Consider the following 27,672-nt stretch of genomic DNA (forward strand, 5'->3'; position numbering starts at 1 on the left):
TTCGCAGTAATTAGAGCCCCGGCCAAAATTTAACCCCTTGTCGTCCGTGGCCGGCGGTTTTACTCCGTCCGCTTCGGCATTGTGCAGGGGAACAGCTGGTTGGTTTCACAATTTCGAAAAAGAAGGTTTGCAAGACTCGAGCTTAGTGTCTGGTACTTTTCCCGGATTGAGAAATTCCAGACTTTTTCATGTGCACTGAGGTGATTAATACCTGATGTCTTAGCAATGTCGCTGTTGTTGTTTCATTTTCATAAATTCGCAGATATGCCTTAGCACCCTTAAGGAAGTCCAATACTGTTCAACTCTATTAAATATTAACTATAAAATATTAATTGAAGTATTAACTCCATATTGTTTTAGCACTGTAAACTCAGTCTGCTCATTGAAACGATGGAGGTCCACCAAAATTAACAACAAACAACAAAAACAAACAAAAAAATGTATTAATTAATCACCGCTAAGGAGCCTGGCTCGGAAACAGACACAAACAGCATCTGTTTAGCTGAACTCAGTTTAACTCCACAAACCTTCTATCATTAAAATAGGTGTATTCATAGATGTGGAGGTCAGAAATAATAACAATAATAATAATAATAATAATAATAATAATAATAATAATAATAATAATAACGGAGGGTGGAAATGCATCTGCAGGAAACAGGAGAAAGGGACATGCGTTTACCCCTGCCATCAGCCGGACCGTGAGGGTGTATCACCATTCACCTCTGTGCCGGGATGCCAGCGCTCTGTCCACTTGATTTTCCACTAGGCTGTGAAAGAACTGGGTAGCGCCACATACCTACAAATACATTACGCTACGCCTTATCGCGAACAAACAAACAAATGTATCCTCGTTCCAACCAATTTAACATTTTGTCATTTTTTAATAACCGCACGGTTCTTCTAGCTTCTAGAAAATAAACAAAAACAACCCTTCGCTGAAGAGACAATTGCAAATCCCAGTCTCATTGTAAACTAAATCCCCTTTTGTGAAATAAAAAGTCCCTACATTGTCTGCGATAGACAGATTAGTTCACACGGACTGTTGAATGCATGATATTGCAATTCTTATCATGTGTGCTCAAGATATTCAGCTTCGACAGGAAATAATCAAGAGCATAAATATGAAAACAACCATAATACCTTTATCCATATATTGTCCTACGGTTTTCACCTCAGTGTTTCACCTGTACTTCACACCATACTGAATTTTATTAGGTTTGCTGAATTCTCTTGTTTTCTAAGGCTTTCAGTGGGATAAGAGCGAAGCACATTTCCAGTGATATACAAGCCTTTGTTGTTCCTGGCAAAATTCAGTAAAGAACAGCTTACAGAGTATACAGCAATGTAATATAAACTTTGAGAAAATGAAAAGCCTTCATCTATATCCGTAACATGCAAACTGCACAGTGACCATAGCGGTAGCTTCAAACCCCCGCTCCTGTGCACTGACGGAAATATATCTAGATTTCAATTAGATTGCGCATTCTTAATAATGACAATTTGCCTTCAATTACTTCTCTAAGGCTCTCGAGCACACTGAAACTACCCCCCCTCCCCCCCAAGCCCCCTCCACCCCCGTGATAGTTCTTGACCAATGATCACCATCCCTTAATTATCTTCTTTACACAGATAGATGGTTCTATCAGTGCCGAGTTGGCAGCGGAACTCGCAACCAAATCCCCGGAGGAGAGAATGTGTTTCAGCCTGAAACTAACAACTGTCTCGTAAAAAAAAAAAGAAAATAAAGAAGTGGTCTAGCTCAACTGCGAGCTGCAGCCAATTTGAGGAACCCGGCCCTCCCCACCACCACCCCCCCAAAAAAAAATCAAACAAAACAAAAGTAAATAACTAAATAAAACCAGGCCGTCCAGTCGGCTGTAGCTCTCCAGCCGATGGTAATGACAGCCTGACGGGTGTCCTCGCGCGTGGCCCACGACCGACAGCGCGCAAAACATAAACGAAAAGCCGGCTAGGCGGCGGTGGCGTGCGTGTCGGCGCTGACACGGGAAGCGTCACACCTTCCCCCAGCACTGCGGAGGTGAGCGAGACGCGGGCGGCAGAGAGGAGGCCGCTGTAAACAGAGCTCCTGACGCGCGCGTCGCCTAGCGAGCTCCTCCCGAGCAGCCATTTCACCTGGGTCCTTCTCTTCCCTTCCACAGATTTTTTGTAAGGACTGGGACCTGGGCTTGCGGTCCCCTGAGCAGGTTGGGGGGGGGGGGTGAAGAGGGGAGGGGAAGGATGCATTTCAAAAAGGCAGGTAATTCCGACTTGATTAAAAAATGAAATTGCCAGTGGGATTAGGGCCTTGTGTTCCCCCAGCCTTGTCTCTGCCGGGGGGTAGGGGGTGGGGGGTGGAGGTGGAGGGAGACGGTCCCACACATGCCCGCTGTGCATTGGCACAGCCGTACAGGAACACACAACTGTAAGCACAAGCACACGCTCGCTTATTGCTAAATGTATGTGTATGCACACATGCGCACAAAAACACACGCACACATGCACACACACACACACACACACACACACACAAAATAATCACGTGCAGGCTGTAATTCAGATCAAGGAGAGCTACTTTTGTGTTGGCTTATGTAAAACAAATGTAGTCCTGACGAGGCCCGGGCACCATGTTAAAATTCACCGACACCTTTCTGATAAGGTCCCAGAGGTAAGGAATGTTTGTTCCGGATCAATGGACTTCTATCCAATAAAGAAGAATTGAGTATAATTAAAAGTTCTCTAAGCAAAGAGAATAAATTAGCAGATTTTAAAAAATGATAATCACAAAGTCAGACTCCAGTTTTCAACTTCACCTTGAGATGTCTGTGCATCCATCGGCGTTTAAAATTCGGATTTATCTCCAACCAATACAACAGGCAGCGAAATCCAAAGCAACACAGCAAAAACGACTATGTCCAAATCTAACAGCAGTCAACAAAAATGCAATTCTGTTTGACTGTGCCTCACACTGGCAGTCACTGGCACCTTAACTGCAACAGTGACTAAAACCTGGCTTGTTTATGTAATCACATGCTGATCAAATGGGATGCTTCCATTTGCTCTGTTTTGACACAGCTGCATAATAACAAAAAAAGCATAGTAGTATTTTAAAAAAGTACCTGTCATGTGATTTGGTGTGAAAAGTTCCCCTTTGAAGGTCTGTGGGGTTGTTGCTTTGGAGAAAACCAGTGAAAAAGAAATGACATTGAGGAAAACTAAACTGAAATGTGTCTTTCACCAAATAAGCACACTGACAGGGGCTACACAGTAATGCTGTACCTTAAGCAGTAATATTGTTTGATTTGTCTCTGTTTATATGATACTCAATGAACCGCAACATAGTGAAAATCGCAGCAAGAGTATTCACAATTAAAACCATATTTAGAAGGTATTGGAAATTTATTGAGAAACATCCATTCACTAACAGTACGCTTGTTAAAGAATCTGTTTAATTGTCAAATATGCAATACGTATTAGCAAGACAAAATATAAAATGTACAACACAGATATTCTTTTTGTAATTGTCAAGGACCTGAGATTCTGGGATTTTTAACCTCTTCTGAAGTCAAGGTTAACATCAGGTCACACTGTTGGCAATGTTAGGTAATTGTCATAGCAGTGAACAACATGACAAGGGATCCTAACAACTGATTATAAAACATACGCTCACTACTTCTTTCAGTACTATTACATTTCCCTGTCAAACTCATGCTAATTATTTCATGCTAAAAATAAAACATGAAGTGTACGTTCTTATTTTATCAGAAAAAGGCCTGCCATACAGGGACATGACAGTGTAACATCTGCCATCTTGTTTCTAAATGCCATTAAGTCATAAGCCTCAGCAATAAAATAAATACATAAAGAAAGAAGAAATTAATAAAGAACCGTCATTATTTTTCTGCGGTGATGCGATAGGTTCTTTTCTATTTTCGCAATACCCTGTAGTTTTCCACATATGCCACATTTGTATTGTGCTGACTTCTGATTTAATGGCAGCATGAGCAACCAAGTTTAAAAAAATGCATGAAAACAACAAGACATAATCAAACCCATTCAATAATGCTTTTATCTGACCACAAAGTTTGATTGAACCAAGTGCATGACTCCACCCTTTTACTTCAAGGTCACTGAAGCCTTACTTTGAGGTTTCCGACCATTATGTTTATTGCTTATTACCGCCATAGAGCTAACCATATGCAGGTTACTTAGAGGCTTGCCCGTGTTTTCTTGACTCAAAGTGCTGAGATCTGTGCTATAAAATACTTTTTTTCAAAACTTTGATTTCTCCATACCTTTATCTGCTATACATAATTTATCATGTCAATGGATGTGGTTGACATGCACTTGTAAATATATAATCATTACCATGTTTATTATTATTTTAGACATCTTGATGAAGGAGGGACTTGCGGAGTATTAGATCCAATTGCTGGATCCTAATGGAGACATGCTGTGCTCTGATGGAATTGAAATGTACAGCATTTTCACTCACTAAAAATACACACCTGGGAAAAACACACAAGCACGCATATGTACATGCATGATATGTGTGTGCGTGTATGTGTGTGTGCGTGTGCGTGTTTCCCATTCATCAGTACACTTTATGATACAGTATATGGAGAAATATTAATCTTCATATAGAGAATTCAAAGCCAGGCATCTAGCCAGCTGTGAAACAACGCCAAGCTAACAGTGTGTAACAGTACAGTGTTGAGTGATGTTACGTGGTGAACTTCTATAAATTACAGGACAAACAACCAATGTTCACAGCCAGATTTCCAAACATCCTACTTGCGTATAGCGGTATAGGACAATTTCCTTCGCACTTTACAAAACAAGACTGTGTGATATAAACATGTATTGCAAAGCTTCTTGTATTCTTAAAAGCAGTTGTGGTCCCCATTAATCAGATTCAAAGTGCAGCCATAGCAGATAATGAGAAAAAGATGTTGTCTCGGTTGCCTAAGACCAGACAAAACTGCCCACAAACCAACAAAATGTGTATTATAAATTTGCTGGAAAGATTCAGATCATGTAGTGACATACAATACAGATAATGCCAGGTGTGCTATACAGAAAGCATAGGACTGTAAGGTTGTAGTTAGCACTCACCGAGCATGTGATTTGCCACGTGAACTTGAATGTCCCATTCACTGTAGAAGACCATCTGACACTTAATACACTGGTAAGTCTTCTTCTGTGGTAAGAGAAGGGGAACATGACAATAATGAAACAGTTGATTCTACAAAGTGCTCACATAAGCTTGATTTCATGAACACACAATGGCTGTATTATGTACTAGGTAATAAAATCAAAATGGGACAATCGCACATCTCTACAAATTCATGATTTTCCTTCAGATTTTAGGGCACCGTAATTTGAACAGGAGAGCAGTAGGATTTGTACTTTCCACAATTATAAGTACTGAGCAAATCATAAAGAAAAGGCATAATACCTGGCAGACTTGAGTCAAATATATAATTGTTACGGCTTAAAATACTTTTCTGTGCTCGATTGATCTAGCTTAGTGCAACTGAGCCAACCAAGAGGACTATAAGGTGGGGTTTGCACTTTTTGAGAGTATTTCATGGGAGTTCCAATACACCAGACAAGCTCAGCAAAGTGTAGAAAAGCATCAAAACAATTACATATTTGACCCAGGTCTGATACCCGGACTGTGAACTGTATTCTGGAGAGAGAACCCCTACACTGAATATGACAAATAGGGCAAATATTTATTTCTTCTTGGGTATCTGAATGAATGAATGAATTAGTGTATATCTACCTCATCTCCCTGTAAGGGGCTCACTCTGGAAACTGGGGAGGCCTGGGGAGTCCTGAGCTGCCCACTCTCTCCAATTGCATCCCTGTGGACGGTCAGGATGTGGTTCTGAAGCTCCACTTCTGACTCAAACTTGACGTTGCAGCTAGAGCACCGTGTTTTGGAGGAGGGGGCGGAGCCAGCGGTCCTGCCCTTCCCCTCCCCAGGACTAAGCCCCTCCCCCTGTGCCAACCCTGGAGCTGCCGGCCCCTGCTGCCTGCCGCCATTAACCGCCGGGCTGGAGCTCTTGCTGCTGTCACTGACGCACGAGGCGCACAGTCCATAGGGCAACCCATTGATGTCCAGCTTGACCAGGTCCAGCTTTGAGCGGAACTCCTTCAGGCACGAGGCACACTTGTACAGCTTCTGCAGGTGATGGTGGACACGCCCACCACCGCCACCGCCGCTAACAGGGGTCGGGTTACCGGCAGACATAGTGCCCGTCTTCTGCATGTGGAAGGTGCCGTGGATCTTTAGCTCCAGGGTGGACGTGACCGTCTGCATGCAGACCACGCAGCGGAAGCCCGTCAGGGAGTTCCTCAGGTCTGGGTGCATCTGGCAGTGCTCCAGAAAGTCCTCCTCGCTGTGGAGGGGCATCTTGCAGATGCGGCAGTTTCCCGTGTCCAGGCTCTTGCTGTGGGTGACCTTGTGCTCAGTGAGGGTAAGCAGGGAGGGGAAGCGCTCGCCGCAGATGGGGCACATGTAGTGCTTGACTGGACCTAGGTGGGTCTGCATGTGCTCTCGCAGGCCTGCTTCGGAGAAGAATGTCCGGGAGCAGACGTTGCACTTGTAGTTGCCCTTGATCATGTCGGCCTTCCTCTTCATCATGGCGCTCTCCCCGGGCCTGATGTTGTGGTCGCGCAGCTGGTGGTTGGTCAGCAGGGAGTCCATGGTGTAGGCCGCCCCGCAGATATCGCAACTGTACATGGGCTCAGAGGTGTCGACATCCTCCTCGCTGCCGTCGTGGCTGTTGTGTGTCTCATGGCTGTTGGCTAGGAGGCTCTGCAGCTCGGCGTCCTCTTTGGCGACCTGCCCTTCCGCCCCTCCGGCAGCGGAGCCATTGGCGCCACAGTTCTGGGGCTTGGCCTCGAAGACGCAGTGCTTCTCACGCAAGTGCTTCTCCAGCAGGACGATGGCGTGGAAGGCCTTGCTGCAGAAGCGGCAGTTGTACTTCTTGCTGTGGGTGGTGATGTGGCACTGCAGCTCCACCTCCGTGCCAAAGGACTCCCCGCAAAAAATGCACTTGTGGACCTTGCCCTGGTTCTCCAGGTGGTTGTGCTTGACGTGCAGCTGCAGGTCAGACTCATGGCGGAAGTCCCAGTTGCAGGAGGTGCAGCGGTAGACCTTCTTCTCATTGCTGTGCTTGACAGCCAAGTGTAGTTGGATGGAGACTTTTGAGTCAAAGACCTCCTGGCAGAGGGTGCAGCGGAAGAAGATGAAGGTGTGCATGTCGAGAAGGTGCTTCTGCAGGTCGTCCACCGAGGTGAACTGCTTGTCGCAGCTCTCGCAGATATAGTAGGTTGAGGTGATCATGAAGTGTATGGTCACATGCTTCAGTAGGGACTCCTGATTGGGAAACTCCTTGTTGCACTGGGGGCAAGTCATTTTGGGCAGGACGCTATCCAGGTGCGTCTTGAGGTGGGTCTGAAACAGGTCCAGGTTTGAGTACTTGGCGCCGCACTGATTGCAGATGAACTCACTTGCCGAACGGGACGAAGAGCCACCAGGCCCAAGTTTGATGGCCCCGTGCTCCACGGAGATAGGCGAAGATGGACTGAGGGTCCGGTTTGGCTTCTTCCCATTGTTAATATAGTTAAGAGCGAGCGGGATGTTCTTGTGATTCTCCTTGATATGCTTATTCAGCTTCAGGATGCTATTGAATATAGGCGAGTTAGTGCAGTACGAACAGGAGTACACCTCTACGATGGGCTCTTTGGGGGTCCTGGCCAGGGGCGAGTCAAAACGCGTGCTGCCCCCGTCACAGTGGGTCTGCCGCACGTGCTCTTCCAGGGATGCCTCAGTGAGAAATCCCATGAAGCACTGGGGGCAGAAGAAGGCGTTGCTCTCTTTGGCGACAGGGCTGGGGAACCCATGCGAGCAGCGGATGTGCTCCTGCAAGGCGTTGAGGTCTCCGAGCACCTCGGGGCAGAAGTTGCATTGGAGGACCGCTGCGGACAAGCTGCTGAGCAGAGTGCTGTGGTCCTGGGCATCGTGGACCTGCTTAAGGTGCTCATTCAGGTTATATAGGGAGGGCAGCACCTCGAAACAGCACTGGCAGGTGTGGGCTTGCTCCGGTTTGTCCAGATGCATAGTCTTGAGGTGAATCTGCAGCACAGCCAGGCTGGAAAACACTTGCTTGTTGCAGTAGATGCAGCTGTACGTAATCTTGGCCTGCTTGGAGGACAGGCCGCTGAGGTCGGCCGCGTGCTGGGCGGCCCTCTTTCTCCCACGGGTCTTGGGCAAGGGCGGCGCCACCTCCACCATGTTGGAGCTGTCGACGGATAGGTTGGAGTCCGGGGTGGTGCTGGAGACGGAGGTATACCCCACCGTCACCAAGGAAGGGCTGTTGCTGTGGTTGCTGGATTCCGGCTGCTGGTGGACGTCCATGTGACTGTAGAGGTCCTCTACAGCATGGAAGTGCTCGGAGCAGATGGTACACGTGTGGCCCTTCTTGTCCCTGTTGTGCTCCTGGTCGATGTGGCTCAGCAGAGGACCCTCCTCAGTGAAGAGCTCGGGGCAGTAGATACACTGGAGCGTCCCCCTCTCTGGGGGCGGGGAGCACTCCGGGTGGCACTCGGCGATGTGTTTCTGCAGTTCCTCTGGGACGTCGAAGCCCTCCTCGCACCGGTCGCACTTTTGCGTCTCTTTCAGTTTCCACTCTTCCATCCTGGACAGGCCCTGGCCGCCATCTTTCTGACGCTCATGGACTTGCATGTGGCCGTGCAAGGAGCTGGCGGAGAGGAAGCCGCGCCGGCACACGGCGCATTTGTAGGGCTTGTTGGAGGTGTGGGTCTTCAGGTGGATCTTCAGGTGGTCGCTGCGAGAGAAGGAGGCGTCACACTCTCCGCAGTGGTACTTCTTGTCGCCCGTGTGCAGCTTGACGTGCCGGTCGCGGCTGCGCTTGTGCTTGAAGAGGCGGCTGCAGAAGGTGCACTTGAAGGGCAGTTTGTCACCGTGGCTCTGCTCGTGGTGCTTCAGGAAGCTGAGGCGGCTGAACGACTTGTCGCAGAACTGACAGGGGTACGGCAGCCCCGGCCCCCCTTCTTCTTCTCCAAAGTCGTACCCGTCTCCGTGGCCCGGTGACGTCTGGTCTTTGCTGGAAGGAGAAGAGGCGGGCCAAGAGCAGGAGGGGTCATCCTCGATATCAGCCCCGTCTGCGGAACAGGAACAAAGTCACCGTTAATAGGGGCACATGGATATACAGTACAGTAGGAGCAATTATTTATTCTTGTTCAGCATGGTGGGCCATGAATGCAGCACGGTCTGCATGGTAGGCTATAAAATGTTCTTGGAAAATTTGAAATGCATGAAAGAGATTTGAATGAAATACATTTTAATGATTATTACATCCATAACTGTGTCTGATGAAGAGTCATAAGGCTCAAACCATTACTTTGTGATGTTAATAAATTCATGTTATAGGGGGGTTATACAGTGTGCAGACTCATTTTACACAGTCTGGTCTTTCAGTTCAGCACCTGACTAAGACTTTGGTTGTGCGTGTACTTTCTCTGCTACATCAAAGCTAACATTACCTACATCAACAAGAATGCCAAAATACACAATTTACTTTTTCTTTTTGTCGTTTCTTTTTTCATTTTGTACTGTTGGGTCATGTAAGCCCTGTGTCCCCCGTGGAGGTCTTTTAAAAAAGTTGAATTTGAATATCTAATTTAAAGAATAATTTGCTGCAAATGTTTTTCCTGCAATTAGCCTTGTATGTGGTCATGTAATGACTTAGCCCACTGAGACTCAAAATGCAATCTTTTTGACATTTCTATCGACAAGGTATGGGGTGCTTTAAGATGGATTCCCTGCATGTGGTAAATTAGTTCATTCTGATTATTATTATTATATATTTTAATTATGAATACTTGTTACCCTGACTGCAGTTTTCAGTCATTTTTAGAAAAAGAATTATAATAATTTTATAATAATAAATATTTAAAGAAAACATTTTAACATTTAATACTGAAGTTGTAACAAATTAAAGTTATTCATATAAAAAATCCTAAGAAATGTATTTCAAACTTTAACATTTCATCTCAGAGAACATTTTAGAGAATCTAAACTATTACACCCCTAGACCAATAATGTGATACTTGTGTACAGCATGCATAGAGCGTTCAGTGCCATTCCCCCTGATCGATGCTTGTTCATTTGAGGCACAAGTGTTTGGCTGTGAGCACCAGCAAACCTGGCTCCCCTCAGAGAAAGCCAGCTGCAGGGGCAGGGACACGTGGACAGGGGGACAAGGAGCAGCCAAGCCTTGGAAACGAGTATCAACTGTGCAGAGTGCAGAGACCAAGGACAAACAGGCACTCACAATGAGCTGGCGACCTTATACTCGCAGCATCTGTGACTCACACCACTATCTACCCAGCTGGCCAAATGACATTAAAAAAAAACTTCACATTTATTTTGGTTGTTGCAAGTTGCATAAAACATTGTGCTCCTGTGCCTCGTCAGGTTGCAAACACGTCCTTACAAATGCCTTCCATCTGAAATCCCGTTGTGGTTGTGGTGTGCATTTTAGCTTTTTTCACCACAGCCTTTTTTTCTTGCTGGATGCCCCTCTATGTCTCATAACAGATGGAAAAACTCAGTTTTTTTACTCATCTCTCGCTCTCTCTCTCTCTCTCTCTCTCTCTCACTCTGTCTTTCACACAGACACACAGACATCCTGGAGATAAGAAACAAGAAACAAACAAGAAATGGTGTAATGGAAAATTCTACTGTAATGTAAATGTAAATGTGCATATGCCTTATATATAGACTCAGTGACCACTTTATTAGATAGACCTGTACACCAGCTTGTTAATGCAAATATTTAATCAGCCAATCATGTGGCAGCAATTAAATGCATAAAAGCATGCAGACGTGCTCAAGAGGTTCAGCTGTTTTTCTGACCAAATGGCAGAAAGGGGAAGAAAAGTGACCGTGGAATGACTGTTGGTGCCAGAGAGGGTGGTTTGAGTATCTCGGAAACTGTTGATCTCCTGGAATTTTCATGCCCAGCAGTCTCTAGAGTTTGGAGAGAATGCCGTGAAAAACTAAAAACATCAAGTGAGCAGCAGTTCTGCGAGCAGAAATGCATTGTTAAAGAGAGAGGTCGGAGGATAAGGGCCAGACTGGTCGAAGTTGACAGGAAGGTGACAGTAACGCAAATAACCACACATTACAACAGTAGTACAAAAGAGCATCTCTGAACACACAATGTGTCAAACCAATCCTATCCCAAAGTGGATAGGCTCAGCAGTAGAAGACTTCATAAGAATAAAAAATAAGTCTAATAAATACCTAATAAAGTGCTCACAGATGGTATATGTCTATATACGTATGTCTAGAGTTTGTTAAAGAATGTTGATACAAGTCTGTAAAAATGTCTGCAAAGTTAGATATTCCTGGCATTAGTATTGCTTAGGGAACTTCTTATTTTATTTTTTAATTCAGCTTTGTAATGGAATCACCAAGAGACCTCCAGCTCAAACATTCCATTACACAACCCAAACCCCCCTCCAACTCCCCACTACATCCCAGGCTACAGGAGTGGCCCTTTGTGCTCAGCGATTGTCCTTCCAAATCCCAGAAAGCCACAACTGCACTAGTGGGATTTTGGGAAAGCTTTTTTTTTTCCCTGTTCAAACGCTGATCAACAAAGGGAAATAGGGAAAGCCACAGTGCTGACAGCCCAGGCTGTTGTACACTGTTTGGCTTCCTGCGTTTTTTTTTTTTTTGTAACTGTTTTTCGGCATGTGAATTACAGGGGCAATTCGGGTAACAATTCACAATCTCGAAAGTTTTTATGGATAGTAGCATTATATTGTCACTTACAGTACAAGGATAAAAAAAAATATTCTAGCTCCATAATCTAGTGGAAAACTATTTTGATACATTTCAATAATTAAAATATAATAGAAAGAATATAAAAAATATAAAAATACGAATCCATCCTGCTTTTAAAACATTATATTTTGCATTGCAAAATATTTGTGAGTGTTTTGGTAATGTATATTCACATTCAATGTAATTATACTTCTAAATTACTTGAAGTTTCACATAGAATATATGACACAATGATGTCTTCTCTTTTTGTCTAATACTTAACTATGCTGTATGAGTCATGGTTCATGTTTCTAAATTTTGCACTTTAGTCTTTTTGAATAATTTGAATGTACAAATTCAGAATCAGAATTTCAAATAGAACCGGCTGAATCAAAACTTGCAGCTGTTTCCCCCCCCCCAATTAATGTATGTCGATTTAAAGAGACAAACGATTTTTAAGAAACTGCAGACTACAATGAAATTTCTGTGCCAAACGCCATTTTCCACTTAAGTTCAAAAGGTTGTCCGCCAATTCTTCCTTCTGCCACAGCATAAGTACAGTGGACTTCCGTACTTAAATACAGCCGGTCCTTTCAAGCACTTAGCGAGACAAAGAAAACTGCTAAGCTGGAAACAGGAAAAACAAAGGGAAACTGAACAGATTTATTAGACCGATAGCTGAGAGCATTAAACCAGCAGGGTAGTGCCTGGTTGATAAAACCAGCCATCTTACCTGAAAGGCCACAGATACCGACGCCCTTGGCAAAAGAACTTGAATATGTTTGCATGAGGCTACCTCTCTAGACGCTGGCAGAGTTACCAGCCGGCTCTTTTTATTTGTATATTGGGAAAATGGTGCCCCCTGGCCAGACACAGAGGCGATTTGCTCCTCAGGTACGTCTCTCATGCAGCTCTTATCTGAGTGGGGGTGGGAGTGGGTGGCAGGAGGTAGGGGGGGTGGAAGGGGGGTGTCTTTATCCTAAGGAAACAGATGAGAATGTGGTCTTTCCTTCCCCACACCTCCAAACTGTTGAAAACACCTCCTTGACGTGCCTGCCAGATGTTCACCAACTACTGGCTTCATGCCACCCTCACACAGGCACCTCTGCGCGGGCAGACTTTCTTTTATTGTTGTCGTTTTTTAACAGGGGGAATAGTGACCAGAGAGCGTGCAGGTCATCCCTTATGGGGAAGCCTTGGCTGCTGTCTGCAGTGCCGCTGTCACGGTATGGTACGTGCGTGTACGGCCGCAAGGATGAACGGAAACTGCAAGCACTCGCTCCAGGTCATTGGAACCGCCACCTTTGGAATTGCAACGTGTTGTTTCCAAGGAGAACGTGTACTGGAGTAATTAGCCAACATTCCCAAAGGACTCAGCACTTTATTTTCTTCTATTTCTGTTAACTGAAGACTGTCCAAAGTCTTGGATACGGTTTACTAAAATGCGAACTGTCTATAAAGTATAGTATATCAGTAGTACCACTGAATGATATAATTAAATATTCAAGGTGGCTTGTTGTATAAAATTCAATGACTCAACAATTAAAACGCGGAAAAGCATGATATTTCTGCCCAAATTATGATTTTCTGTAAATACATAATTTTGAGAACACAAGGCATTTACATAAAATCATGAAATGTTTCTTTATACATACCATTTTTTTCACAAACCAATATTTCCCCATTATTTTAAAGCAGGTGAGTTTGTCAGCATCAGGGTTAGGGTAAATTCCATTTCAATGTTTGAATATATTTTCACTTCAACTTTTTTACCATCCATTATGTTATTTTTATCATGTTTTATGATGATTGTTCGATTGAATTCCCCAAATTGTGGAATTGGCCCTAACCCTGATTAGCACTATATGCTATGTATATCTTCAACCCTTTTCATAATAACCGGCTGAGGGGAGACTATTGGAGGGTGTTCCATTATCCTTTATGTCATTTCAAGTGGTTAGGGGTTGGTGCTAATCGCTAAGGAGGCGACTAAGGAAGAAAAGAGCACCCTGCTATTCGTGTTCACCGAACACAAGTCATGGAGGCTGCGGATGTGCCGGGGGAAGGGGGGTGGCATTAACAGCAAGCAACACAATTTCTGTTTTATTGTGTTGTCTGACAAAATATGAATGACATTTTAATATACTGTATCTGTAATATAGTATTAATAATTGCATTTCCTGTCTTACTGCGTGTGGCAGGGGTCTGTTTTTCAGAACACCACGTACGCAGCCTGCAGTGCGGCGCACTTTTGGAAATTAAATCAATGAAATGATTTTCTGCCAGGAAGTTAGATACGGCACTACCATTATGTTTTGCTTTGTTGGTGTTGAATTTTTTAAGATCCAGAGATCTCTCCTCTGTGTGCTTCAGCCTCATGAACCCTGTTCTTGGCTCCGGAGAATACAGGTTTGTTTTGTTTGCACTGAGCCTTGTATTGTCAGAATAATGGTGTAATAATGGCGATTCCAGTGAATTTGGATTCAGATTCTTTTACTCTTTTAACAGTACAGTTAAACCCTTGGTTCTGTTTGCATTCACGTTCAATAAACTGGTAAATAGAACCGTTTGCGTGTAAAATAAACACTGTATTTTATTAACACATCATTTTGCCATCTAGCTGCCTTCTTTTTACCGTTAAACAACCGTTAACAAAAACAAACAGAGAATAAATAATTTGAATGTATCAATTTACATTTCAAATTCCGATATGGCCAAAAAAAAAAATGTGAACATGTGAAAATGTGTGTCGCGTACGCTCCAGAGAAACCGGCGAACTTCTCTTGCCCTGTAACTCTCCCCTCCTCCTTCCTCGCCGATTGCCAAGTCCGCCATTTCCCGCGGACACGTCGGAACGAGTGTGCGAACACCGCCGTACGAGAGCAGGACTGTGGGGGAGGGGGGGGCCCAGGAGAGCCGGTGAAAAGGGGGGGGGGGGGGGGCCGTCGGCCTCGGCTTTTCCTTCACGCGGGCGGGAATGCCCGTGACTCCGCAGCCTGAGTAAATAAAAGAGTCCTTATTTCCTAATTTCTCTGGCCTGCTGCACTACGGCAGCCCCTGTGTGTCACTGCCAAAGGGGATGCAGAGCAGAAACTACACCCCGCAGCTCAAGGGCTGTCTTTGTTAGCCTGCCAGGTCTTCCTGTGCATCTTCTGGCCAACAGCCTGTGACATCCTGGGAGGAAGACCTCCATCTTAGGGCCTGACACTTTTTCGTCCCCCCCCTCTCCGGCTTTCCACCGTCCACCGTGCGAGAACAAAACAGCATTTTTCGCTCTGTCCGTGTAGGCCGAAGGACAGCTGGAAACTCATTTGTAGCACTTAACATCTGTTTAGTCATATTTACGGGCAAAAGTGCTGGCCAGCCCAGAACTGGAACGTTCAAAGCGAAATTAAGAGGTCTTGTTGAGAGCGGCTCAGAAGGGGAGGGATTGTGGGGGTTTGGCTGCTCTAGTTTTGTCTGTGAAGAAACTTCACTTCAAAAAAAAAAAGTTTTACGTCGTTTAAGATTTACTCTACTTTGGGAGCTATGTTTCAACATTTCTGAATACGTACCGTGGATAAATAAATTATATATACGCTCTTTTGTGCTTAAATGTGACCAAAACTGCATCGGTCTTGACTTCTGGTGAGTCACCTCACACATATTATATTCTGTAAATCTACACGCTCACATACAATAGGCACACACATACACTCACACGTGCACGTGTATACACACATGCACAAATGCACGCATAGTCACAAACCATGCGTAGGATCGATCAATATCCAATATCCTCAATATTCCTATGCTTTCCTCATCTTTCGAACCCCTGTTTACCTTCAGCATTGTAGCCAGCTTAGACAGGTCAAACAATTAAAAGAAACAACTGAAGCCTCTTTGACACAAACACACAAAGACAAGGTTAAAATCTTGTATGAATACATACAAACTTACTATGTCACAAGATTATGCGATGGCCATTCCCTCAAACTGAAAGAAAACGCTGCAGGTTTTTTTTGTGCTACATGAAAAACGTTGCACCTCATCGAAACCAAATCTCCCCCGGATTGTAATGAGCGAGCAATAAATAATATGAATACCCTCTCCTGATACAGATGCCTGAGTTTAACTGCCCAGTACAATGCGTGTTGGATTATTTTATTTAGTTCAAGAGCAGTGGGACACCTTAACGCGGGCACTGTCACTCGTAAAGCCTTTCAGTGGGTCTCGTGGCATCTGTAGCTGTCGTTTATGCACCAGCTGCAGCAGCAGAACTCTGGACTGAGGGTAGTGTAGCAAACGCTGCAGATCAATACTAATGCACGCACACACACGCACACATGTCCATACGCACACACACACACACGTACACACACACACAGGCACACACACAGACACACACACACGCACACATGCGCATACACACATGCACAGATACAAAAACACACACCCAGACAGGCTCAAAATTACACTCACACACACATACATGTCCGTACACACATGCACACACTCATGTCCATACACACATGCATGCATACACAAACACACACCCAGACAGGCACAAAATTACACTCATGCATGCACACTCCCACACACAGGCACTCATTTGCATTAATACAAGCACGCATACACAAACATAAAGCCTTGACAGTCACACACAAACTCACATACGCACATGTGCAAACACATACACACACACACACACACACACACACACATTCACACACCCACACACACACATGCACGCACACATACACACAATTACACACGCACATAAATATCCTCATATTGCGAGCAGACACATAGCCTTGCCTTTACCCATCGTTTAAGGTCGGGATCGCAAATCAAAACCATAATCGTGGTGGAAGTAATTTACTGAAGCCCGAAAAACAAGAAAAAAGAAAGAAGAAAATGATATACACTAGAGAAGACTCTCGAGATGAAACATCTCATTTTCAGGAGTGTTATGACTTTGAACTTGGCAAATTAGCCTTTTTCATCATTGGCTGTGATTTGCAAATGAGGCCGTGTGCTTCCTTTTATTTGCATATGAGCTCGCGAGGTCTGCTGTTTACATAAACATATAAACAGGGCTCTTACTGTGTTGCCTATTTCCTATGCAGATATACAAGATATTAGGTCAGAGGAATCCTTCGCCAAACCTACCAGCAAACCTATCACTGAAGACCGATATAATGCGATAGATGACAGAGTGACTGAGGGAGGAGATGCTGTTTTTTATAGCCCGACCAAGTTCCTCTCACGTCTCGTATATAAAGACCCCTAGGTCGGCTCGCTGCCTCGACCGAACACAGCAGTGCACATCAGACAGGGATGGACACTGTTCAGCCGACCAATAAAATGGCGCTGATGAGTCGGCTGTGCCAACGCTAAGCTCGCCTTTGTCTAAAGCTGCTTTGGTTTTACAACGGTGTTGCCAAACACAATTCACGATTCGAGTGCAGCTGGCGGTTCCTTTCAGTTTGCGTTGGGGGACATCTGCGTATTTAGCAAGAGGGTGAGGATACGAGCGAGGAGGAAAAGTTGACTGTCAATACTGTTCGCGAAACCGTAAATAAGCCCAGACAACAGAGCTTGCATGTGTGTACATGCGCACGTGTGTGTGTGTGTGTACATATGTGTGTGTGTGCTTCTGTGTGTGTGTGTCGAAGTTAGTGCCTTAACAGGCTTTGGGCCTCTCCAGCTCGGTGCTTGTTGGCCCAGTTGTGTTTGAATGTGCTCCCGCAGGTGTAGGTTTTCATGCCAGCATGGCAGTCGGGGATGCCATGTGTCACTGAGTCAGAAGCCTGCAAACCTGCTGTAAATTATGCAGTACAGGCACAGCAACTGTGCTGTCCACATTCATATAGTGAAACAACCAACAACCATTACAATGCAGTAATAATACTAGTAACAACAACAACGATAATAATAATAATAATAATAATAGTAATACAGTATCTTTTATCCTGTTATCAGGTTACTGCGTTAACGGATAATTACCTTTTATACATACAAATGTACGAATTACGGTGTACAATTTCATTAGCTGAATTTCTGAAGCCATCAAGTCAACCACTTGAAAGTCTTATTTGCTTTGAGGCATAGCATTCCATGCTAGCTACGTATATCCTGTAGAGGGCTGGAGGCTTGTGTACTGAGAAAGCTCAAATTCATAGAGCACGTGGTCAGCTATTTTACATATTACCAGTAACAAGATGGTACAGAGGTATTTGCCTGACTGAGTCACCAGTGAACATACCAAGGAGAATAAAAACACAACCAGATGACGAACTAAAGGCGTTGAAAGTAGAACTTAGTGAGCAGATAGCACAAAGGAAAAAAACACTGCCCCTAACTTTTTTTACTGCCAGAAGCGGAAAGATACTTCTTGTAAGAAAGACTTATATATTCAAAAATTCAGGTACAAAAAGGAAATAACTCTTGCAAAACAAGTGCTTTTTTTACCAGTTCAAGGTGGCATGTTAGCACTGAACACTGAAAGTCTAATTGTGCTAATTGACGCAATGGAGCAGACATTTTTCCGGCCCCTAATTGGACCTTCTGGAATGTGCCAGAAAAAAAGGTGCCATAATCAGAGATTCAGGTTTTAATTTAGCGCTCCTGAATGCAAGGTGCAGTGAACCAAACCGTAGGTACTAATGTGTCCACTCAGGCTATCTCTTCCTCTGGGTCTTTAAGGATCACCCAGAGAGAGTGAAAACATACTTCTATAACAGTGGAAAAACTCTCTGTATTAGGCACAAATATAAAACTTCAGATAACTTTCTCTTTTAAATAGCTTCCAAGAAATGATCAAAATAAAACAACAGGGAAATGTGTATTCCCCAAAATTCAGATAACGTCATTAAGTTGGTGAAGTGATGAACAACATCATTTTGTTCGCTGCTTTGACAAGAAGGTGTTTGAATGACGTCACAACATTTCCACTCATTGTGGATGGAAACAAGTCACACTTTACAATGAACTAATACAAACACAAAACTAGAAATAGCTCTACCGAGCACTATGTTTTCAGCCCATATACAATCAACTAGTTCCAAAGGAGTGAAAGAATAAAGAAGAGAAAAAAGATACAATAATACCTTACACAAAATAAAAGATGTGTTTTGCTGCATTTAATGATCAAAGTAGAGCCCTTAGCCTTTTACATTATACATTGAGCAGGGTTATCAGAAGCAGCAATTGTGTCAACAGACAGCTGCTCACCTTTCAATGTCTCCTCACTGCTACCATGTCATTTTGGTAGGAACAGTCTCTAGCTTGCTCCTCTGTACTCAATGTACTGTACACAGTTTATGGTCGTTAGGACAATACATTATGTACAAGCCTACAGCTATTAATGTTCTGAAGAATTCAATAAGGGTAATGTTTTTTTTCTAGATTACACATTGTGGATAGGTTATTAATATGCTGGATACGGGATCATACAGTACATTTCCAGCCACATGATTTCTAACTGTTCGGCTGACTGATATAACGGTCCTTGTTAGCATTTTTAAATGCCCTCAGTAAGGTAACAATTACAAAATTCAGCACAGGACGGTGGTAAGTGCTGTTGAGAACCAGGTGTCAGCGAGCTCAACATTTCTTGTCTGTAGTGGTGGTGAGGGGGGGGGGGGGGTGTTGCTTATCTGTCCACCTACCCGCAACAGACGGGTTTCCAGGACGAAGTTTGAAATCGCACAAATTAAGTTGTGCGCTGTCAAGGTTGCTGTCTCCATTGCCCGCCTCAGTAACAATGAGAAGAAGAAGAAAAAAAAAGAAAAAAAAACGAATAAAATGAAGAATGTGACGGTGATTGGGCTGTTGGATTAGAAACTGAGTTTATATCGCGCTGGCTTCATTTACATCCTGTGCAAGGGCCTCATAGCGGCTGGAGGTGTCTTATCTCTGGCAAGCAGCAGCCAGAGCAGTTAACGCACCTCTTTGTGTTTAGAGACAGTCTTATCTTATCGGAAAGATCTGTGCACATGGAGGAAAACCCTCTGCTATCAGGATTACAGAAACACTGGCAGCTCATCGCAAGCAAAGACTAATAAAGAGTGGGGAGAGAGTGATGGTGTGATTTAGTCAGTGTGTGTCTGGGTGTGCAAGTTTGTGTGTGCATGTTTGGGTCAATGTTTTTGTGTGTGCGTATTCGTGTCTATGTTTGTGCGCACGGGTGTGTGTGCGCATCTACGTGTGTGAGTGTTGTGTTTACATCTGTATGCCTACTGTATGCGCGTCTATGGTTGTGTGTGTATGGTGTGTTTGCATGTGTGCATGTGTGTGTGCCAGCATGTGTCTATGTTTGTGTCTGTGTCTATGTAACAGGCGTGTCATAGCCAAAAGTGCCCAAAATGTTCAAAAACCAGTACATATCCTGCACAACATATAATTGTACATAATTCTTCATCCATCAATTTGTCTGTATCCAAAATTGTGTAAAATTCAAATAGACAACATTTTTATATACACTACTGTTAAAAAGTTTGTGGTCACCCAAAGGATATGCATGCCATGTGTCAATTTGTCTCAAACACTGAAAGTGCTGTAATTACTACATGGTGAAACCAAAATAAATTTCAAATAAAAGTCTGCGCTTCGACTACATATGAATGGATTGATTACAAACAGAGACAATTAAATATAAATCAGAAAAAGCATGATGACCCCAAACTTTTTTGAACAGTAGTGTATATAGCATAGTTATTTTAAATTATATGTAGCCATAACTATGTTATGTTATCTTAATTTATACACTGCACAGACATTATCTAAACAGTCATCAGAGTGGTATAAAAATACTGGCAAACACTGTATGTTTCAGTGTCATCTCATATCATGACATATTTATAAATTATATAAAAATCTGTTTATCTGCACAATTATAAATATTTTATGATTGTAGCATGTATTTGAATTAATTAATCTGTTTCTTTTGGCTTGTGGCAAAAATCACATCATGTGCCATTTTTATAAAACAGACAACAAAATCACATTTGGGTTGCAAAATCCTTCATCGAACGCAACTGCTTCACAGATGGAAAGGTGCTTCATTTTCCAAGCTTTTCTCACTCAAAAAAACCCCGCTCGTAACAGCTTCATTTCAACGACGTAGCATCGTGTATGTGACACGTCCACTTCAGATCAGATGGCGGGGGGGGGGTGTGTGTGTGTGTGTGCGTGGGATGTTCCAGATGCGGAAGGGGCTCCGATTTCCGCGAGTGAAAAGCCTTTCGCATTAAGGGTAATTCATTTTCTTTTTTCAGATCAGAGGATAATTCAATTTGTTATAATACGACACTGATTTACATAGCTCAGACCCCCCGAGCAGCCACTCAAGGCATCTCCTCCGGTCCTCGCCCGCCGCGGCCCTCGCCCGCCGCACGCCGCATCAAAGGGAGCCGGCCGAGGAGGCGGGTCAGGCGCTACGCGGCGGGTGGCGCACCAGCTAGCGGCAGCCTTCAGACTAGCGACAAAGAGCCCTCTGATTTCAAATGCTGATTTTAAAGGCGCTGCTGTTGTCGGCTGCAAACTGCCGGAAGATTGCTGTAAAAATGCAGGGCTTGACTGGTGACCGCTGCCGGTAAATTACTGTAAAATGTACAGGGTTGTACAGGACTGTGTAGACGAGCAAGCCGACTTACGACCGTGATTTTCAGATTGTTTGTGTTATTACACTGCTAGGGTTTGTCCATTTTTTTATTGTAGCAAACTGCCTGTTTCAGCCAATAGCAAGCATTAAACATCGGTAATACGCAAAAATGAATTATTGTCTTTATTGTTTTTTTATGTAATTAGTATGAATTATTTGAAATGGGTGAACAATGTTCTTTGCCATGAGGAATTGAAAGAATACAAAAAATTTGACAGAGAGTCAGAGGGGCTGAAAACTACGGGAGGGAGGAGCCCCCCCCACCCCACCCCCCCGGCACGTTTATGCCACAGGCTACGAAGCGCGGCGTCACGCCGGTGCGAACAGTGACACGGGGGCCCGGGGAAACCTGCCACTCCGCCCGGGACACCAGGGCCGCCCGACCGAGCGTGCGTGACGGGTCCTCGTCCGCCCGTCTGCCGGGACCGCCGAACCGCCCGTCTGCCGGGACCGTCGAACCGCCCGCCGCTTTGTCCACATTACCCATCTCCAACGCAAGGACACGACCGCCGGAGTATGTCCCGGACAACAGGAGATGACAAAAAACAGCCACCGGGGACGACTCGCCAACCCTCAGCCAGACCTTAAAATGCAGAGGAAGGGGGTTTCCATTTCTCTGCAAACAGCCAACTTACCCCCCTCCCCCGCCCACCCCCTTTCTTTTTAGAAAAGAGTCTCTATACCTTTTTATTTAGGTTGGACTAAAGTTTCAAACGCTTCCCTGTCTGAGCATGGCTTTTATTACCGGCTGCCACAAACACCATTTTTATGGCTTGAGATGGGCCAACAATAACCACCAATAACCCAGAGATGAAACCCAGCGCAGGATTCGGGTGATTTTCTCCCGATTATAGGGCCGGCTGAGGCTTCGGGGAGCCTGCGGATGTTCCCCACGAACGGCGGCTCGGCTGTCCTCAAATGCCGCCGTGTCCGTATCCACTTCTAAAGATAGACGCCACGGGAGGGAGCACGCCCGGGCCAGTTTGACATCTTCAACATTTCTGACTGGGGTCACTCTCAAACAAGCGCCCAGCAGACACTTGACCGGGTACGAGGAGGCACACAGAGGCCAGGAAAGCAGGTACCTGCCTTCCAGTCACACACAAACACACACACACACACATATACACACACTCACAAATGCACATTCATGCTTGCTCATGCACACACGCCAACACACACACACACACGCGTGCACACAAACATGGATACATGTACACACACACACCCGTTTCAGAGTTTCTACGACCCCCACAACACAAGTGAGCAGCATCTTTTCACACCTAGTACGGCAAACTTAACTGAAGATGGGTAAAATCAACACGCTCTCTCCTCCTCTGTCCTAGTTCTGTGTCCCTTCAATTTCCTTTCTCAATATTATTATATTTATAAAGAAAAAAACTGACGACTTAACCGAGTTTCAGCAATTTCCTCATTATTTCTATGTGCTACATTTAGCACATGTTTATGTGTGTTTTTGCTTAGATCTCACTCCGTAGCAGTTCCAAAACAGAAATAAAGTCATAAAATATGCTGAGTAATTGACTGGCAAACTAATTAAATGTGGCTCAAAAATTCAGTTTGCTCTGCAAGTTCCTGGAGGTGCTATCTATTAATTATAACCCCTATTCTCAAAATGTGTTAGGCGCGTCATTAATATTTCAGCCGGCATAGGATTCTGAAGACATCGCTAATGGTATTCATGGCTTCCCCTTGCATAAGCCTGCTGCGGATAGGTGATATGCAAACAGTGACTGCACGGTTCTGCACAGCACCACCAGCGTCCAGCGCAGGTAAACGCAGCCGACATCCACCGGAACAGAGCGCAAGCATTAGCATTCAGAGTGAGGAAGTCGACCTCTGCCCCGACCCCCCCTGCTTCCCGCCATGCCGAGCCCCCGACTGCGTAATACTGTTTGCTTTGGGTTTGATTTCTTTCAAATTGCGTCCCACTTGTCACTTTGTAAAACAGACCGGACAGTACTGAAGAAAAGAAAATACAACAGCAACAAGAAGACCCAGAGAGAAGGTGGGGGAGTGGGGTGAGAGGAAAAGGGGGGGGGGGGGGCAGACAAAAAGTAGCCACTCATGCAGGACCGTGTCTTTTCATGTTTGCCTGTCGAAAACGTCAAGCCATCCTCCCCTTCTCCGTTTGATTCCCTGACACTTTCGCTGTGGTTGAACAACAACCTTGGTCATATTCATTAATAATTAGTCGGGCTGGGGTGGAGCGGGGTTGGTGGGGGGGTGGGGGGGGGAGGTTTTGGGGGTTGGTGAATTGAAGGGGGGGGTGTAGAAGAAGGCGGCCATTGCAGACAACGCTCCGACTTCTTTTCCTCCTAGGTTTTTCTTTCCACGGCCGGGAGCCAAGGCGATGCGGGCTTCGTTTGAGTCCGGACGGCGAAACGTCCCCTTCTCATTAATCACTACAGTAATACATTCCAGATGAATAAACAGCTTCAGCTCTGCAATGTGAGCCCCTGCACTTAAGTCCCCGTATTTACAGGGGCCGGCCGTGCCAAGGTTTCCCGGCTCGTGGAAGAACAGCGTTATCCGTTTTCCTGCCGCAGCACGGCTAGGATTACACACTCAAACTTGCCCCTCCCTCTCCCCCCTCCCCGCACACGCACACAAGTTGCGTCTTTACACAGCCTCTGTGGACAGGCTATCGTTGTTGGACTACCGACATTGACTAATTAGATTACTTGATTACTAATCGTTTTTTGTTGACTCTTTAAAAATAAGTTAATGACAACAATTACCACAGGCCCACGCATCAAACTGATGATATTTCAGAACAGATTGCCTGAATTCACCATTAAACAGGATGATTCTCCATGGGTACAGCTAGCACTTAGCATAGCAAGTCTCCTACTGTAAAATGCAGCTTTTGTACGATTTCCAGGAGAACGCAGATGCCTATCTGTACATCGCCCCCAGTATCAACAGTAATAATAGGCATATCAACGCCGGCAAGATGTACGAATGCAAATTGACAGGTAACTGTCCGCCACTTCTAAGCCACAACATCTGACATGATTAGAGTGGCATCCTCTAATTAGACTCTAACATTCATCACCAATACGCTTGCTGTTTATAAACACAAAGCATAAAGTTGATTTCCCCACAGCAATAAGTGTTTCCATGATGCCACTGGTTAACAACAGGGCCGCAGCAACACCACGCCGAAATTGGGTTGGGTGGGGGTAAGGGGGCTTCCTGTGGGACGTATTAAGTTCTCAAAACTATCAGCCGAGGACCCGGTGAAGATTTTCTCTCTCTGAACCTGACAGAAGGTTCCGGATATACAAAATATGCCTGTAATGTGCATGTAAAGTCATCAAACTGCCAGGCACATTCTTTCTCCCCAGTTGAGCAGTTTCATCAGCGTGCTCTTTGAGCGCTACAGACTAATGGGCACTGTCCCCACCCATACCACTAGCACTTCTGCAGTGTCATTTTCCATCCATTTTGAGAAGCAACAATCGGGGCTACTCGCTCTCCTTCAAAACATTCCACTCTTTCTCTGTAGGCAGTGCCCATATTGCCACCGTTGGGAGGCGATGGTACTGTACTTACATTGATGGTCATTGGGAATCTGAAGAGGAAGCTCACTGCTTCAGAAATTATTTTTAATAATGTGGCAGGGGGAAAAGGACTACACTTTGTGCTGCTTACTTCTTCATTGCTGTGCCCAGAGGCTATTGGCTGGCGGGGGGTGGCTACAGTGCTGTAAGAGGCTGTTGGAAAGGGCAACGTGTGTGTGCACTTTTACATGTGTGTATATGCATGCGTTTGAATGTATGTCTGCCCGGCTGAAAAGAACAGCTCCAGCTAGGTTTTGAAAGAGCTGGTAGCTATTTGACCAGGTCAGACCAGCTCTCAGTTGGTTTTGCTGGTTTTGCTGAATACTTATGTAAATGAGAGATTTCAGTTTGAGATTTTTAATAAATTTGCTAAAAGATTTTCTAAAAACAAGTTTTCACTTTGTCATTATGGGTTTTTGAGTGCATATTGATGGGCAAAAATGGCAATTTTATTGATGAAAAATGAAATCTGCAACAAAATAAAGTGTGCAAAAGGTGAACGGGTCTGAATACTTTCTGAAGCCACTGTAAGCTGTTGCTTGCATGTATGACTGTGAGGGTTTTGTGAATGTATGAGTATGCATGTGCTTATGCGTGACCACTTTATTAGGTATTTATTAGACTTGTTGGGCTTCTGCTGCTGTAGCCCATCCACTTCAAGGTACAGCTTTAACCAGTCTGGCCATTCTCCTCTGACCTTTCTCATTTACAAGGCGTTTTTTGCCCAAAAAACTTCCGATCAGTGGATGCTCTTTTGTTTTTGGCTTTACTCTGTAAAAACTGTTGGGCGTGAAAATCCCAGGAGATCAGCAGTTTCTGAGAAACTCTAACCACCCTGTCTGGCACCAACAATCATTCCACTGTCAAAGTCACTTAAATCACACTTCTTCCCCATTCAACTGTTTTGTCTGAACAACAACGGAACCTTGTGACCATGTCTGCACACTTTTACGATTGGCTGGTTAGATATTTGCATTAACACCAGGTGTACCTAATAAAGTGGTCACTGAGAGGATATTCGGCCAACACAATATGAGCCTTTCCTTCCACATGCAGCACTCAGGCTCGCTGTTCAGGGACACTGGAACAAAAGTGCTAAGTTGTCCATCATATCTGTGATTAAAACACTGTTTAGGTCCAAGCACTGTTTGGGTCCATTCCACGTGTCATCTCCCTTCAATGGCCTCTAACAATATTGCAACGGTTTGCAATTCAATGCAATTACCTCTGCACTTAATTAACTGAGGAAATCTGTGGTAGAACGTTGCTTATGGTTCATGAAGCAGCACTGTAAAAAAGTATGATGAAGCTTGCAATTACAATGCTGAAGATGCATCATTATGAAGATGTCTTTATTGTGCGTGTCGGTGCCAAATTAATAAAGAAACCGAAATGAAAAGAGTCTGCATTTAAATGATCCCACTGGAACAGACCACTTCAAGAACTATAAATTATATCTCTGAAAATATGTACCAGACATCGTATACCCTTAAAATCTTTAAAACAGTAAATTTGGTATAATAAAAGAAAGTATTGGGAAAAAAAAGCTTGTCCACAGAGGACTGGTTCAATTCAATCCCTTGTTATTGGAATAGACAACCTGCATTAAACACATACTGTAGCATTGTTTGTTTCCTTACCGGCTTTATTATTGGATTTTAGCCCCCTCCACTTCTTAGACAAGAGTTTGGGAGTTTTGGACCTTTCTAGGAGGAAAAAGCCCATCGGACATGAGTGGTAGTGGGGAGTAAATGGAAAAATATCTGCTCTTCTGTGCTGTCCAAAATGTGTTCCATTTGGAAAACACTTTGGAAATGTTTCACAGAAGAATCTAGAGTTGAATGCAGAACCGACAGAGTGCTTCACTGCAATACTTCTCGACACATCTATTAATAATAGACTCTTCTTCCTGTCTCTGTTACTTGGAGGTCCAGTTCCCTGTAGCATGGTAACTATTTACTTAGCTACCAATCTCCACCATCTGGGAGCCTATTTTTGCCCTTCCTCGAGGGAAAAGACTAATATCAATTCTGAAACATGCCAGGGAATGCTTAATCCACATCTATCCTTATTGAAATAGTACAATGCTCATTGCAAATTCTCTATCTCCCTCTTTCTCTGACTCTGTCTCTCTATCTCTCTCTCTCTCTCTCTCTCACACACACAGACACACACACACACGCAGAATTGGTGTGAAGTGAGAAAAATATAGAGTCGGCTCAGAATAAAAAAATGATTGATAAAAAATTTAGAAAAAAGGCTGTATTTAGTAAGCAGCATTTAGTAAACAATAATTTTCATATATGTTATGTTCAAAGAAATATGAAAATTATATACTTCTATTGCTCTACATTTATTCTAATGTATCTGATTACATAATCTATTTTTTTTCTGAAAACCAAACTATTGGCACCCCTAACAATTATTGTAAATAAAATCAAACTAAATTAAATCGCCAATTCAATTGTACTAAATTTACTTAATCTCAGTCAAAAGGAACTATACTGTGTCATTCCATCACTTCACTACAGTACAAAAGTGAGGTAACAAGCATGCAAAATCCCTTTGTT

The 27,672-nt window shown here is 44.2% G+C and overlaps 1 protein-coding gene across 5 annotated transcripts in view; it reads right to left on the bottom strand.

Moving 5' to 3' along the window:
- Positions 1–27,672, bottom strand: part of LOC133127769 (zinc finger protein 521-like) — a 171,889-nt gene that overhangs the window by 89,139 nt on the left and 55,078 nt on the right. For 3 of the 5 annotated variants that reach the window (XM_061240922.1, XM_061240927.1, XM_061240923.1), the window contains 3 exons: positions 5,789–9,198; positions 5,116–5,200; positions 3,120–3,173 (listed from right to left, as the gene is read on the bottom strand). In XM_061240922.1, coding sequence (XP_061096906.1) covers positions 3,120–3,173; positions 5,116–5,200; positions 5,789–9,198 — 3,549 coding nt within the window. Of the gene's footprint in view, positions 1–3,119; positions 3,174–5,115; positions 5,201–5,788; positions 9,199–12,602; positions 12,737–27,672 lie in introns of those variants that run through there. The other 2 variants (XM_061240926.1, XM_061240925.1) reach the window with 2 other exon arrangements.

This window comes from Conger conger, chromosome 4 (assembly GCF_963514075.1).
Source record: "Conger conger chromosome 4, fConCon1.1, whole genome shotgun sequence".
Taxonomy (NCBI): Eukaryota; Metazoa; Chordata; class Actinopteri; order Anguilliformes; family Congridae; genus Conger; species Conger conger.